At 37.4% G+C, this 16,013-nt stretch overlaps 1 protein-coding gene across 8 annotated transcripts in view; it reads left to right on the forward strand.

The window, feature by feature from the left end:
- LOC139745902 (BUB3-interacting and GLEBS motif-containing protein ZNF207-like) overlaps positions 1-16,013 on the forward strand; it is an 86,950-nt gene that overhangs the window by 59,540 nt on the left and 11,397 nt on the right. The window contains exon 7 of one of the 8 annotated variants that reach the window (XM_071656570.1): positions 451-3,358. The exons of the other annotated variants lie outside the window; for them this stretch is intronic. Within the exon in view, the coding sequence (XP_071512671.1) occupies positions 451-458 (8 nt within the window). The 3' untranslated portion in view covers positions 459-3,358. Of the gene's footprint in view, positions 1-450; positions 3,359-16,013 lie in introns of those variants that run through there. 8 annotated transcript variants of the gene reach the window in all.

Below are 16,013 nucleotides of genomic sequence, written 5' to 3' on the forward strand. Positions count from 1 at the left end.
CTCTGATTTCTGTCTCTTGAAAATTATCGTGCTGATTTGGTCAGCTGTCTCTAAGCATTGCCGTACAAGCTTTTAGCTTCTGGGATTTACACACTAACTTGAAATCCTAGACAGCCCAAATTTACAATTTGCCTTTTGTCAATTTTTTGTTTTTGCACTTGGATGGTTCTCAAGGATCAATATTTTATTTTTATTTCATGGTCAGTGAAGATTCGGGATTTTTTTTTATCTTGAATGAGGGGAAAATGTGGAAATTTTGCAGTTTGAAATTTGATATTTTCCAAGAAAAGTCAGGTAATTTAAATTTTTTGAGTAGGCACATGAATGTAAATAAGAGCATTACACACAGTGGCTCTTTATGTTTTCATTTCATCTTCATGATATGAACACAAAATGTTCACAAACAAAAGTCTAAGTCTTCTGAAAGTGACACTTTCTTTTTTTTTTCAGAGATTTAATATGACTAATATGAAATTGTTAATACGTTGACTACAAAAAGTTTAACCCATTGTGGGTAAAGGATGAAGAGATCTCCAAATGGGACCAGAATGACCCAAAATCAGAATCAAGAGCTCATTTTTTTCTTTTATGGAGTAAACAGTGAGCTGGTAGATATGGAGAAGAGATCCCATCTTTTGTGATTCTCGAGGAAAAAATGCCAGCTTTTAGACTTGCCACGTAGAGAGAAACATGCTATTCTCCACTGTCAGTTTCATCCAAGCAAAGATCATCTGGTGAACAGCATGGAATGGAAATGTCACTGATGGTTTGGTTGTCTTATCCTTACCTTCAGATGAAATACAGGAATCATCTTTATCATCGTTGTCAAGGAGTAGATTCCTCAAGAATTTTGTGTTGGGTGATCTGTTACTAATCCTTGAGATTTTATGGCTGTAAAGCCAAAATGAGTCAGTATTCATGTTCATCAAATTCTAAGGGCTGATGAGGCATTTCAGCATTTCCAGGTAGCAAAATAGTAAAGGAATTTGTGGATCAAGCTTTTTTTTTTCCACTGTACTCATTTCACTCTTGGCGGCATTTTTGAGGGGGATTTGCCAGAACATTTTTAAAATCAAGAACATATTTTTTTTCATTGATGAATCACTAAGTAGAGGAACAAATGGACTTGTTACTGCACATTTGGGAAAGGGAAAAACAAAAATTACCACAATGTAGAATTTCCTGGACATATTAAGTGAGATGATCAACAGACAGAATTAAAGATCTAACTTTCTAATATCAGCACAGCAAAGATACTACAAGTACCCTGACAATCTCAGTTTTATTTGCTATGGTTGTTGGTAAAATAGTGTGGCAGCTTGATAGTTTCTTGCATCTACTGTTGGAAAGGCTATGTTCCCTTTAAAGTTTTGTGGTACCTTTGGCAAGAAGACGTCCTTCCCAGAAAGGGCCATGGAAAATCTGACTAGTCATGAAGTTTTATGAAACATGAAAAGTTTCCCCAGGGGCAACTTGATGGTATATGCTCATGATGCCATGTTAGCAACTAATTTATGTTTCATGATGGCCATTAGGAAAGTGTTAGACTTTATTTGTATTTTCTGGCAAAAGAACTCTAAAAGAAAAGTTTGTGTGATGTTAAGATCAATGAAGAGATCTCAGAAAAGTATTTGGCTCAGCTGGTATAGTCTGTGGCTTGGCTGGTATAGATAGATATGCAGGATAAAGACAGTTTTGTGTCTCACAGCATAATAGTAGTAGTAAAGCGGGTAGTTGTAAAGGCAAGAGAAGAGAAATAGGTCAGTCAGTTGCTAATACTTGCGTTTAGGAAGGTTTGCATCAACTTTTTGTGGCAGTTGTCTGCAAAACTTATTTTTAAACAACTTTCTGCTTTATATTGAGTATTTCCGATTCGTAACCCTGGTAAAGGGTCTTGGATGTTTGAGGCCATTGTGAATATACATAGTCAGTGCAAATGGATGGATGCAGGCAGATGGGGTTGTATGCTTTAAAATTTTAATATCTTTACCCAAGAAAGGGAGAACTTTCTTCTGGAGTTTAAAACCTTTTCACTTTAGACATTGAATGGACATTGAATGGACACTGTATTGTGTGACTTTAAGACAGATCGAATGGACATTGTATCATGAAACTGTAGGTGACTGTTCCTTGAAAGACCTTTGGAACGTTTTTTAGAATGACATTGATGCTGTCATATGGGCTATCATTTTTGAAAGAATAAGTATTTTCAACTGATTAGAACTTCCTGGCAAACAGTGTGACCTGAAGTGCCCTGATTGTCATAGGGTTGGTGAACATTGAAAATACATAGTGTGATTCGAAAGTCATAATAACCTTAAGAAGATAATTTTTGTTTGTAGAAGTCCTGGATGATGCATCATTTAAATGCTAGATGATGAAAGAAGAAACTTGCTAATAAAAAGAACAAATGAAAGCAGAGACTACAAGAACTTTGTGAGTTAGAAGGGCTTTTTATAAATGAGCTGATTATATTAATTGCAGACTATGAAAATTAAGTGAATCTATTAGTAAAATCATATACACTAAAGAGCATGTCTTGATAAAAGGACCAGGAAATTAAGCAAGCAAATGAGAAAATTGAATCACATGTGAAGCATCTGTAAGAGAGTTGAAATGCATTAAAGTGGGAACGGGTGTTCGTTATTTATGTGAAGTAGGTTTAGGCTAAACTTTCTCATTCACATTATCAGCTGAATGTTGTTTAGATGTGTTAGGAAACATTTTCTGTAGGACTGGGGTACAATATGCACATCTTGTGCCAGCATGATGTACATATGTTGTTTAATCTTTTGTTTAGTTTTGACAAGTTGACATATCAGTAAAACATCCTCATTAGCTTGCATTCTCTTAATAGTTCAAAGCATATGGGTTTCTTGATGTTCATTTCTCTAACGTACTTCATTATTTACTGCTGAATTGTTACACCATGTATGAGAAATGTTTATGTGAAATCATGAAGATCCTTGTTCATGGTGTGAAATTTTCTTCACTAATAATTGTACTTTTGATCATTTGGTATCCATTCATCTGAGATTATGATAGACGTGCAATGAATAATGTTTCCATTGTTTGGTTTGAAATTGCTGTAGAGGTTGTAAAAAGTAGCTCAGTCTAAATGGTTGATTGAGATTATTAGTGAAAGGCAATATTGTTTTTGTGTTGGTTGTGAAAAGTCAAAGGAAGAGCCACAGATTTGGTTTGAGGCAGCATCTTGTGGAAAACAAGAGTAAAATCTTTATTGATTTGTAAGCAGGTGAAGGAAATACTTGAATTTTTTTTTTATTTTTTATTTTTTGACTCATTAATGAGTTTGTTTCAGTGCACATCGTGAATAAAGATGCATTGCTCGATAAAAGATTGTTTGATTATTTTAGATACCTAAGATTTATGTGCAGCCTTAAGAAGTTTGAAATTTGTAATAAGATTTGACATTATATTTTATGGTTATGACAAGTGTTATTATCGTTATGACGATTGTCATTATTTTTTTTCAAATCACCGTTTCCTTTGCAAGTGAGGTAGCATCCACAAATAGATGACCGAGTCTGTTACTTTTAGCAAATCACTGTTCTGGTGGTAGACCCGTTTTAGAAACCACAGAAGTGTGAAAAATGTTAAGAAGAAGGAAGTTGAGAGTCGATGCAAAAGATACTAAGATTATGAATTTATATGGGAGCAAAAGAGGTTGGTTTGAGTGTGAGTTTGAAGGGATAGAACATGAAGAAGTGGAATGTTTTATATTCCAGGGATTGGACATGACAGCAGATGAAACTGTGGGAACTGAATTGAATCATGGGTGGGTTAGGGGTCGAAGGACCATAGGGTATTAAGGAGTGTTAAATGAGAGGCCCCTGCTCGTGAGAGCAAGATGGGATTCTTTGATAGTAGTGTACTTCTGACAGTGCTCTGTGGATGTGATCCTTGGACCCTGAATACAGAAGAATGGAATAGGGCAAATATTTATATTTATATTATTATACTTAGTTGCTGTCTCATGCGTTAGCGAGGTAGCGTAAGGAAACAGATGAAAGAATGGCCCAACCTACCCACATACACATGTATATACATAAACGCCCACACACGCACATATACATACCTATACATTTCAATGTATCCATACATATACATACACAGACATATACATATATACACATTTACATATCCATACTTGCTGCCTTCATCCATTCCCATCGCCATTCCGTCACACATGGCACCCCCCTCCCCTCACATGCACACAAGGTAGCACTAGGAAAAGACAGCAAAGGCCACATTTGTTGACATTCAGTTTCCAGCTGTCATGTGTAATGCACCAAAACCATAGCTTTCTTTCCACATCCAGGCCCCATAAAACTTTCCATTATTTACCCCAGACACTTCATATTCCCTGGTTCAATCCATTGACAGTACGTTGAATCTAGTATACCACATCATTCCATTTCACTCTATTCCTTGCACGCCTTTCACCCTCCTATATGTTCAGGCCCCGATCACTCAGAATCTTTTTCACTCCATTCTTCCACCTCCAATTTGGTCTCCCACTTCTCCTTGATCTCTTCACTTCTGACACATATATCCTCTTTGTCAATCTTTCCTCACTCATTCTCTCCATGTGACCAAACCATTTCAATACACCCTCTTCTGCCCTCTCAGCCATACTTTTTATTACCACACATCTCTCTTAACTTTTCATTACTTACTCGATCAAACCACCTCACACCACATATTGTCATCAAACATTTCATTTCATTTCCATGCATCGCAACCATATAACGTTGTTGGAACCACTACTCCTTCAAACATACCCATTTTAGCTCCCTGAGATAACGGTCTCACCTTCCACACATTCTTCAACGCTCCCAGAACCTTCACCCCCTCCCCCACCCTGTGACTCGCTTCCACTTCCTTGGTTCCACCCACTGCTTAGTCCACTCCCAGATATCTAAAACACTTCACCTCCTCCAGTTTTTCTCCATTCAAACTTGCCTTCCAGTTGACTTGTCCCTCAACCCTGCTGAACCTAATAACCTTGCTCGTATTCATATTTACTTTCAACTTTCTTCTTTCACACTCTACCAAACACATGTCACCAACCTCTGCAGTTTCTCACCTGAATCAGTCACCAGCGTGTATTATCAACGAAGAACAACTAATTCACTTCCCAAGCCCTCTCATCCACAGCAGACTGCATACTTCCCCCCCTTTCCAAAACTGTTGCATTCACCTCCCTAACAACCCCATCAATAAACAAATTATACAGCTATGGAGACATCACCCACCTCTGCCGTAAACCGGCATTCATTTTGAAATGTGTTGAAAATTCAGAGGTGGGAGGAAGGTTGATCTTGTAAGCAGAGTATAATTGAGAAGGGTGAATTTGTTTGGAGATACGGAGAGGATGAATGAAGAGAAACTGACAGAAAGGATATACATGTCAGAATTTAAGGCAGCAAGGAAAAGGAGAGGCCAAAAAGGAGATGTAAAGATGGAATGAAAGAGTCTTCAGTTGTCTGGGCCTGGTTATGCTGGGTGATGAGAAATATCCATGCCATAGAGAAAATTCAGAGTCATATGGTTCACACTGGTTGATGTGCTGTTAGTGGGCTGAACCAGGGCACATGGAAGGGTCAAGAGAAACCACAGGAATGTGTATGGGGCTTAACTGTTGATAGGAGGTGCTGGTTTTGATGCATTATTCACCACAGCTAGAGAGTTAAATGTGAGCCCTTATTGTTTCCTTTTATGTGCGCTACCTTTTAAAAACATTTGGGAAACAAGAAATAAGTAAGAAAAAAATCCCATCCACCAGTCTTCTTTCAATACACAACTCACCAAACTCTTTCCCTTTTTCCTTTACAGTGGGAGCCCCATACCCTACCAATAATACCTTGAATTGTCTTGAAACACCCACTCATGTATTGTGTTAACCCCAGCATGAAGATTTGATTTCTGTCATCAAAACTATTAGAGCAGTCACACAGCTCCTCCTAGAAATGACTTTTTCTATGTATTTCACACTGCCAGATGCACAAGCGCAAACAGTCTCCCACTTCCTTTAGTCATTCATTCTAACTTGCATCAAATTTGAACTCACATGCTGTCTTTACCAAGTCTCACAAGTCCTCCTTTGTCTGCAGAGCCAATCCCTTCTTAGTCTCTGTGACACTAGCCCCAGACTTTACCCCTTGAACATATGTAAACCATTTTATCTACCTTCCTCCTGACTCTTACACAAAGAGTATATACAATTAGGTAATCATATCAAAATTATCACCTCTTTCTCCCTTTACCTCTTCTTGGCTGCATCCAAACACACCGATCATAGAGTCTGAGCCTCGGAGGAAATATCACTGATTGGCCATGTATTATTATTATGTTATACTTAATCACTGTTTCCCATGTCAGTGAGGTATCCCCAGGAAACAGACGAAGAATGGCCCATCCACTCATATACACATACATACATTAATGCCCATGCACTCACATATTCATACGTTTACATATCAACAAATAAATACATATACATACATAGACATATACATATATACACATGTACTTATTCAAACTTGCTTGCCTTCATCCATTCCTGTTGCCTCCCTGCCACACTGGAAACAGACGAAGAATGGCCCATTCACTCATATACACATATATATACATAAATGCCCATGCACTCACATATTCATACATATACATATCAACATATAAATACATATACATACACAGACATATACATATATACACATGCACATATTCATATTTGCTTGCCTTCATCCATTCCTGTCGCCTCCCTGCCACACAGAAAATAGGGAGCTGTTGTTTCAGTGCATTAAACATGACAGCTAGAGACTGATATTGAATGGATGTGGCTTTTTTTTTTGTGTTTTCCTGGTGCTTCCTCGCTGAAGCAGGGGATAGTGATGCTGTTTCATGTGGGGCTGGGTACTCCCAGGAATGGATATGTAAATATATCCCTAGGGATAGGGAATGCAGGGGCTAGAGGAGAAAGAATACTGCCCATGTATTCCCTGCTCATTGTAGAAGGTGACTAAAAGGGGTGGGAGTGGGGGCTAGAAATCCTCCCCTCCAGTTTTCCCTTCCAAAATGAGGAACAGAAGGTGACCAAGTGAGGATTTTTTCCTTCAAAGGTTCGGTCATCTGTTCTTTACACTACCTCGCTATTGTAGGAAATGGCGAATATGTATGAACAAATTACATAGACATGTAGAGATATTTTGATCACACTAGTCCATGATGGTAGTTATGAAGGTGAAATCACTCTTCAGTAGTTCACATAATTTTCTTTAACAAATTTTTTTTATACGTGGCACATGTTTCATGGAAACAATCCACCTCATCAGGTGCCAATAACTGATAAAGTTATTTAGATCCCAACTTCACAACAGATCTACCATCTGTATTTTCTACCATCATAGGCAACACACTTGCCAGACCAGTAGTGACCATTAAAGGGAGGGGGGTACCATGTGGTTAAGGGGGAGTTGCATGGCAGGGGTTGGCCTGGTTTAGCTAGATGTGTCTTGGACTAATTTTTTTGTGTTTTTACTTCTTGTTAATTCTTTCATAATGATTTGGTTGATAATAGGATGGGCTTTAAAGTTGCCTGGGGACAAATTAAAGTTGTTAGTATTAGCAATTAAGACATTCATTGATGTTACAGATAGCATAATCAGCAGGAAGGTACAAGATAACTGGATTATTGAGGTCTACAGGGTGGTCATTTTCATGCATTTTTGTGGTTATCCTGTGTAGTGAGTTATGGTGCCAATAGAATCTCTTAGGATGTATGGTGTCACCATGGTTGTTTAATTTGTTTATGGATGGGATGGGTAGGAAGGTAAATGCAAGAGTTTTGGAGAGAGGGACAAGTATGCAGTTTGTTGGGAATGAGAGGGTGGGGAGAGAGTCAGTTGTTGTTTGCTGATGATACAGCACTGGTGGCTAATTCAAGTGAGAAACTGCAGAAGTTGAAGACTGAGTTTGGAAAAGTGTGCAAAAGGAGAAAGTTGAGAGTAAATGTGGATAAGAGCAAGGGTATTAGGTTCACCAGGGTTGAGGGACAAGTTAGTTGGTATGTAAGTTTGAATGGAAAAAAATTACTGGAGGAAGTGAAGTGTTTTAGATATCTAGGAGCCCCCATCCACTTCCATTGTATTAGGATTGTTACTTTGTTAGTAAGCTTCCAGATATCAGGGATTTTGTTGCTTATGCAGGAATGGTTGAAGGTGTCAGTAAGTGCTTGGATCACAACTGAGCCAAAGTGTTTTGCTTGGAGGTTTGACATCTTGCAAGTTTTCTTAGGATTTTATATTGACCAATGATGCATTGTGAAAACATGTCATAGTCATGGCCACTCGGGTAAAAAGAAAATGGATAATAAGAAGAGAGAAAGATTAATCATAGGTTGTTAGATATGTGTCAGCCTGAGTCATAAAAGTAGAAAGGTTGTAGGGAAAAAAGGCAAAAATTCTAAGGTTTCAGTGTTTTTGGAAAGATCATAATTTGGTTATTACTCACTTGGCTGGTTTTCATACAGAAATGCACGGAGCAAAAGGCAAGTGTTATGCAGCAGTTCCAGGCCTTGATGGTAGGGATATAAGCTGACAACTCATAGGTCCTGCAGAACAGGGTAGCAGCATCATGTAAGGCAGAAAGGGATGGATGTAGCAAGGTGATGCTTGGAATATTAATGAGACTGAAAGCTTTGATTCCACTCTGGCTAATAGAGAGGTGGAGGAGGAGCCATTCCAAATATACGAGAAATACCCCTCAGTGGGGTGAATGATGACCCCCAGTAGATAAAAAATATCTGCTTGGAAAATCTGTACAACACTCTGGCGTAACTGAACTCCACCTGCTTGCTGTTTTGTCACTTGTGAAAAGTAACCATTCAGTGAAATCACAACACCAGCGTACAATTTCAGTGTAGAACTTCTCTAAAAGAGTCCATATTCCCCCTGCTGCTGATTATAGTGCAACCTAGGAGCTGCAAGAAACCCTGGAGAAGAGGTTCTGGGGTTGAATGATAAGTGATAATACAACACCTCCAGCTACTGGGAAGCAGATTAAGTGATGTTGGTTATATAGGGTTTCCAGAATAGATTGGAGCATATGATAATCCCAACATGTTTATGTTATTGCAAGGATGCATTGTGGAGTTCTGGAATTAATAGATGAAAATTGGTGATATTTGAGTGAGATTGTTAACTTTTCGAAAATTGGTGATATTCAGAGAGAGATTGTTAACTTTTCCGGTGCTATTATCCTTGATTGAGGTATGTGCGTTCCCAACTCAAGCTGAATTCTGTGGACACTGTAAGCTTAGTTGGTTGGCCCAAAGTTGCAACCCAAACATTGGATGAATCATTAGAGCTGTGTGCGGTGCCATAGTGACCTACTAGTGATCATGGTAGTTGGTTATGTACCTTTTCTAGGGATTTTCTCTGACTGTGGTACCCACAGCTGCACCCTATAACCCTTACTTAAATTTTTTTTCCTACACTTCAAATGCTTAGTTTTAAATTCATGAGGAAACAATGGTTTTGATTGTTTTTCTCCATATGATCATATCAATAAGTTCTGAAGTGTATTTAATTTGATTTGTGTATATAGATTGGGCTACCTGGCAGATTAGTTATAATTTATAAATATTTTTTGCACCTTTCCACAAATATAAAATATTTTTTTGTGCAATGTGTAGGCCAGAAAAAAAATTGAATATAACATGCTGAAAGGAGAAAAACTTGCATTTTGGCACCATTGGATTTTAAAAGGTTACTACTTCCCCATTTTGAATTACTGCATATGTTTGAATTTAGAGAGGAGTTATGTTTAATATGAGAAAGAGAACAAAAGCATAAGATGAGGTATGTGGAGTGGAATCAGCAGTGTAGGAGTGAATAGAGTGAACCCATTAAACACCAGAGATTTTAGGTGTGTTTGTGTATTCGTAATTAAGTGTGTCAGCCCGGATGTCCTAGAATTGAAAAATCTTGAATAAATCATCTTTTTGCCTTCATTGATTCTGAGATACAGAGAGTTTGAAAAGGACCACCTGGTACTGTGTGTGATTAGTCTAACTATAGATACATGATTTATTTCTATGCCATCACAGTTGGAACTTTCTTTTTGTTTGTTATTAGTACACTCTTCAGTACACTCTTATATAAACTGGATGCATATTTAGCATAAACCAGATTTGGGAGATCATATAGAAGCACCAAAACTCACTGAGATTTCAAAAAGGGTTACGCACTTCCATAGAGATGCATGTATCCAATACATACACATTCCTGTCTCTCATGACTTTTGGTAGTAGATAACAATTATGACTTTTGGTGGTAGATAGCGAAACATAGTGACACTTTGTGCTTCCTGCACTTTTTATTGGACTGCAACCAGTAGCTTTCAAGCTAGCATTGTTGATGGCTTCCTAGATTCCTTAGCAACTCACTTGCCATTGTAACTGAGGCTGACTGGGATTTGTGAGGTAAATGCTCCAATGTGTACCTACCTAGTGGCTGCTAACCTCAGTTAGATGTTGGTGGTTTTACGATTGAAATTCTGGATTCATTGTGATATTTGGATGGCTTTATCACTTTAGGTCTTCTCTCCATTCTCTAGAAGCACTTCAGAATTGTTTCCAGAAAGTGAAGAAAGCATCTGTAGTGATTAAGGTGACATTTAGCTGCCATACAAATATCGAATATGGGTAGGAAATATAAGTAAAGCCTGCAAAACGCAGTTGTCCTATGATTCCTGCCACCGGCTATGCAATTTATCATATGAGGACTCCTGCCATTTAAGGGTTAAGAAAATTGCTGGAAGAGAGTACTGTGCCAAAAGGATGGAAAAAGGTGAACTTTTGCATCTCTCTCTCTCTATATCTCTGACACTCATTCCATCCTGGAACTTCCATCACTGAGGTGGCCACAGCAGAAGTCTACCCTCATCACTGTCCTTACGTCTCCCTTATATACACCATTCCATACATTCTTTCCTCATTTGTGTTCCTGCAGTACTCTTCCAGTCTGTTTCACCATTTCACATGTAGTCTTCCTTTCGCACCAGCCACTTAAATCATACTGTCTTACTCTTTTTCTAACTCCCTATCATGCATTCTTTCCACAGACCCAGACCACCTCAAAGTATTACATAAGCATTATGCTTTTCATAGAGAATAGCTACAAGGAAATTGTGCTGAACTACAGAACAGTCATGGTGATTGTGTTTGTTAAAATCTGGAAAAGATGATAAGACAAGTAGATGATAATTCAAAAAAGTAGAATCTATCTAAGTGAGAGTAAGCATGGATTCTGGGACAGGGGCAACTAGAGGCACTAGGATTGATTGTATAGCTGTAGATATTTCCTGTTTTATCAAGTAGTCTTAACATAATCTGCCTGTTTTACTTTATATTAGAAATCTTCAGAGAATGTCTTTGAGAAATCAGCTTAGTGCTTTTAGCTTAAAAGTCATATTATTTGTTGAAAATTTTTTGTGATGTCATTTACAAGGGGAGTAAATTAGATAAGCAGGTAAAGGAGTTTTTTATTTAGGTGTATTTAGGTTGTTTTAAGTGGCTAAGTCTGCATGAAAGAGGGAACCCTGAGTAAATGGAAGGGAATAAAAAAGAAACAATTTATTAGTTTTAATATTATCACCATGAAAATTAGTAGACCACAGCTTTGATAGGCAAAAATAATTGGAGAGGGTTGTGTGTATACCGTGCATGCTGACTTGAATGATATACTTGTGTGTTATATCTGATATGCCCAAGTAAAACAAAAAATTTGCATTCTAGATGGTAAATATATTTGGCTCACTAACTGAAATTTGCAAGTGAGAATTGGTCTTAGTGTTTATTGTCGTTTCACAGCTAACACCTAATCAGTTTTGCTTGAGGACTGAACTAACAGTATTGCTGATGTAACACTTGCTTTTAGAGATTAAGTGTTGGGTTCAAAGAATTATTGTAATTCAAGGATGATTGCCTTTAGCTTCATGTATTTCAGCTGTGCTTTAGGATCAAACTCAGTAGCCAGTAATGATTGATGACTGTACGAGTTAGAGCTTGAAATAGATGCCTGTCATCCACGACCACTGAAGGGAGAGACTCCTAATCTGTAAGTCACTAAGACTCACAGCTTTAGAAATCCATTTCAGTTACACAGCTGGAGAAATATTGCCTGAGAATGAGTGAGAATAAGTATGGTTTGCTCCCATGTTACTATAATGAAAGTGAGTTTTGGTTGTCACTGTTAAATTGTTGCAGTAAATGGCAAATGATTGCATTTTTAAGAACATATTTTGCCTGTTTGCCTTGATTTTATTTGCATTTATAGTTTTGCAAATAATAGTGGAGGTAATGTAAAGTAGGTTTGAGAACAGATTACTGTCTTGATCTGGCCATGACTTATAATAGGAAACTTAGAAACAGCATTTTCGTATTGAGATTAGATCTGATTCCATTGATATATAGTTATTGCCTGATCAGAATCCACATGAGTACTTTTTGGCAAGTTTGTGTTTTTTTTTTTCTTATGTGAAGGAAAAAACTAAAGGGTAAAAATGATGAACCAGTCACTGAAGAAAAGGCATGGAGACTGATATAAATTTCTGGAATGTGCCTTAAACCTCTCAAGTAGTTATGAAACCTGATAATGGATTGGCCTTTGTGAAATAAAGAGAGCAGGCTATTATCTGCTGTAATTATTTATAAGTGTTGATGAAATGCAAGGTAAATTTTATTTTGCAAGGGGGAACACAAGATTAACCCTAGAAAAGCAGGATTGGTCTGGAAATCATGCCTTTTTTTTCTGGGAGGGGAGGGATTTTAAAAAGTGTATCACAGTCATTATGCTGGTCTGATGCAGTGCTAAGGGAGTAGGAAGATGGAGTTTGACTGACAGCTCAAGAGAGGACAGAGTAGAGGTCTTGTTTCTTCTTTTATTTTCAGCTTGGTATCACACTCCACTTTTACTTTTTCACACAGACATCACATTGGTGATGAATAACGTGAATATACAGGTATGTAGAAATATTACATTGCACACACCAAAAATGAGTGGGAGACAGCACATGTATGACAGTCACATATTGGGTGATATTTCAGGGTCCTATATGATTGTTTTCCAGAACTTATTATATTCTGCTCGTATTTCCTGTTGTTTTTTCAGAACTTACCACACTCTACTCTTATTTCTAACAAAGGCACAACTTTAGTGGTTAACAGTTTTGCTCTACCTCGAGTCTGAGACCTTATTTGATTTCTTGGTCATATAATTTGCTTTTATGTAGCTGTCATTTGGCTGAACCAGGGCATGTGAAGTGTTTTCAGGGGAAACCACAGAAAGATCGATGAATCTTGGCTTTGGATGGAGCTGTGGTTTCCGTTCATTATACATGTCAGCTAGAGAGTGGAAGTGAGCAAATGATGCTATTCTCCTTCTGTCCCTGGTGCTGCCTCGCAACATGGGAAGATGTGAACAAGTATGAAAAAGAATTATACAGTGGTTATTGAATGGTTTTTAAGTTTACATTTTGTTGGTGTGATTTTCTTTTTGTTTTGAATTCTTTTTGCATGTAAGTTTTATTTAGCAAGGTTCCTGTTGAGCCTTGTACAATGTTTGCAGTTCACTTTTTTGGGGGTAAGAAGATCCTGAAACGCTTGAATGTTGATCATAAATGAAATAAGAGATGTACACAGTTATAGTGTGAGGCATGTGTAGATGCCTTATGAAACCTGCAACTCTGATTAACACTATCAGGCCTCCGTTATCTTTAGACCATGATGTTGAGAAGGTTCAGTGCTCTTTGTGTATTGTCCCACCTTTTTACAACATAGCGAACAGATTTTCGTGGGGCTCAATTGATGTTGACAGGCACCTAGTATATTTAAACATTTGTATTGATATACTATGAAGATTGATTTTGGTTAAAGCTTTTCTGGTGAACAAATGTTAAAAGGAGGAGCAAACAGAACCATGTCTGTGGAAGATGTTCTGTTGGGGGTATCACAGGGGATGGTATTAGCCTCAGTACTCTTTGATAATATCAGACATCGATATCAAAGTAATGGAAAGCTTAATATGGAATTATGCTGATGACTCCAGAGTGGAATTATGTTGATGACTTCAGAGTAAGCCAAGTCATTGGATCATAAACTAATCAGAAGATGCCAAAAGACATAGACGTGATTGACAAGTGAGGGGGAAATGTACATGATGGAATTTACCAAAGCGAAATTAAGCAAATATGTTGTAGAGCAAGTAAGAGTTCATTGTTGGTACCATATGAAGGCCCATTAAAAAAGGTAAAACAAACTAAAACAGTTGAAATATTTGGGTGTCATCATTAATGAAAACAAGAGTTCCGAGAGCATACTGAGAAGATAACACTCTTGGACGAAATAATGTGCGATATGATTCTGAGAACTTAAAAAACAAATGACAGAAGCATGTTGATGAGAAAGTATAATACAGCAGAATTGAAAGAACCATATTGATAGAAATGTTAAGTATATTTGTAATAAACAAAATTGAATATTGCTGTGTCATTTGGTTACCAACAGAGCAAATAGAATTATACAATTTAGAGAGAATTCAGAAGCACTTTATGAACTGAATTGAGAGGGTGAAACATGTGGATTACCATTGAAGGCTAAATGAACTGGAGCTATATAGTCTAGAAAAAAGATAAAGATGCATGATGATGTACATGTAGCAAAAAGTAGAAGGTATAGAGGAAAGTACATTAAACATGAACGCTTCTTGAGGAAGATATAGAGTTATTACATATTTAAGAATACCTTAGAACAGACCAAAAATAAATCACACCAAACTGGATGGAAAGCCAACTAGGAAACGAGAATGACTATACTACCAGGAGAAATAGGATACGTACATGGGACAGCTACTGAAACATTTAAGAGACTGGGTGATGTGGTTGAAGTTAGTTTGGGATGAACTAGGAATAGATGATTATGTAATTCAGGTAGCAGCTGAGAGGAATATCCTTATTCATTGAGATGTGTGGTGAGTGCTTTGTAGTAGCCATGCCATTAAGGCTAAATATTGTCATAGATTCTCTCTTTCTCTCACTCTCCCTTGCAATTCAAACCTTTGCAGCATCTTGGAGAAATAGTAACCTTGTTGAATTAGAGCAAAAACCTATTTTTTTTTTTAAATAACTCATTTCCTGTTGGTAGTAGCATAAATATGTAAAGCATAGCCATATATATATATATATATATATATATATATATATATATATATATATATATATATATATATATATATATATATATATATCTAAATCCTGGAAGCCACAAGTAATGAACTTTACAAAATCTGCTCTCCACAAGCTGGAAGTATTGTATAGGTGCTGCAAATATCTTTTTTGTAAGAAGGTATTTATTCTGTATCTAAAGGGATTTTATGCACCCAAGTGTGGAGTACTGCTTTCATATCTGGAATGTCTCTTCCTCCACCTTTCTCTCAGTTGGAGTGTAATCAGAATTCCTCTGCTTTATTAACACCCTTGCGCACCATGATGTGACTGTCGTGTCAGTGTATAGTCTCGTCCAATTGGCACCTAACATGACAGTCGTTACTCAAATGAAAAAAAAATCACCTTCAATTGAGGAATTCCTATTGATGCCTGGGATTTTGGCGAGTCATTCCTCAAAGCCTCCTCTCTCAAGGTAATCAAACTTCATTGAGATTTATGGCAACCCTACGGTACATATGCAGTAAGTGCAGCAGTTAAGCCACGATGGAAGGTACTGTGCACTAGCGATTAAAGATTTTCTATAGTCCCTCTCACACACTCCTGCCATGCATTTTGCTGTAACATTTGCATGTAAAATGGTTTTCAAAGTGATTATAAAGTGTTTATTGGTATATTGTACAGTATTTCACAGTTCAAGATTGTAACCGTCATTTGTGTGTGAAGTGCTGTTGTGTCTCACAATAAATGCCCTTCTGTGCATATGA

This window comes from Panulirus ornatus, chromosome 63 (assembly GCF_036320965.1).
Source record: "Panulirus ornatus isolate Po-2019 chromosome 63, ASM3632096v1, whole genome shotgun sequence".
In the NCBI taxonomy this organism is placed as follows: Eukaryota; Metazoa; Arthropoda; class Malacostraca; order Decapoda; family Palinuridae; genus Panulirus; species Panulirus ornatus.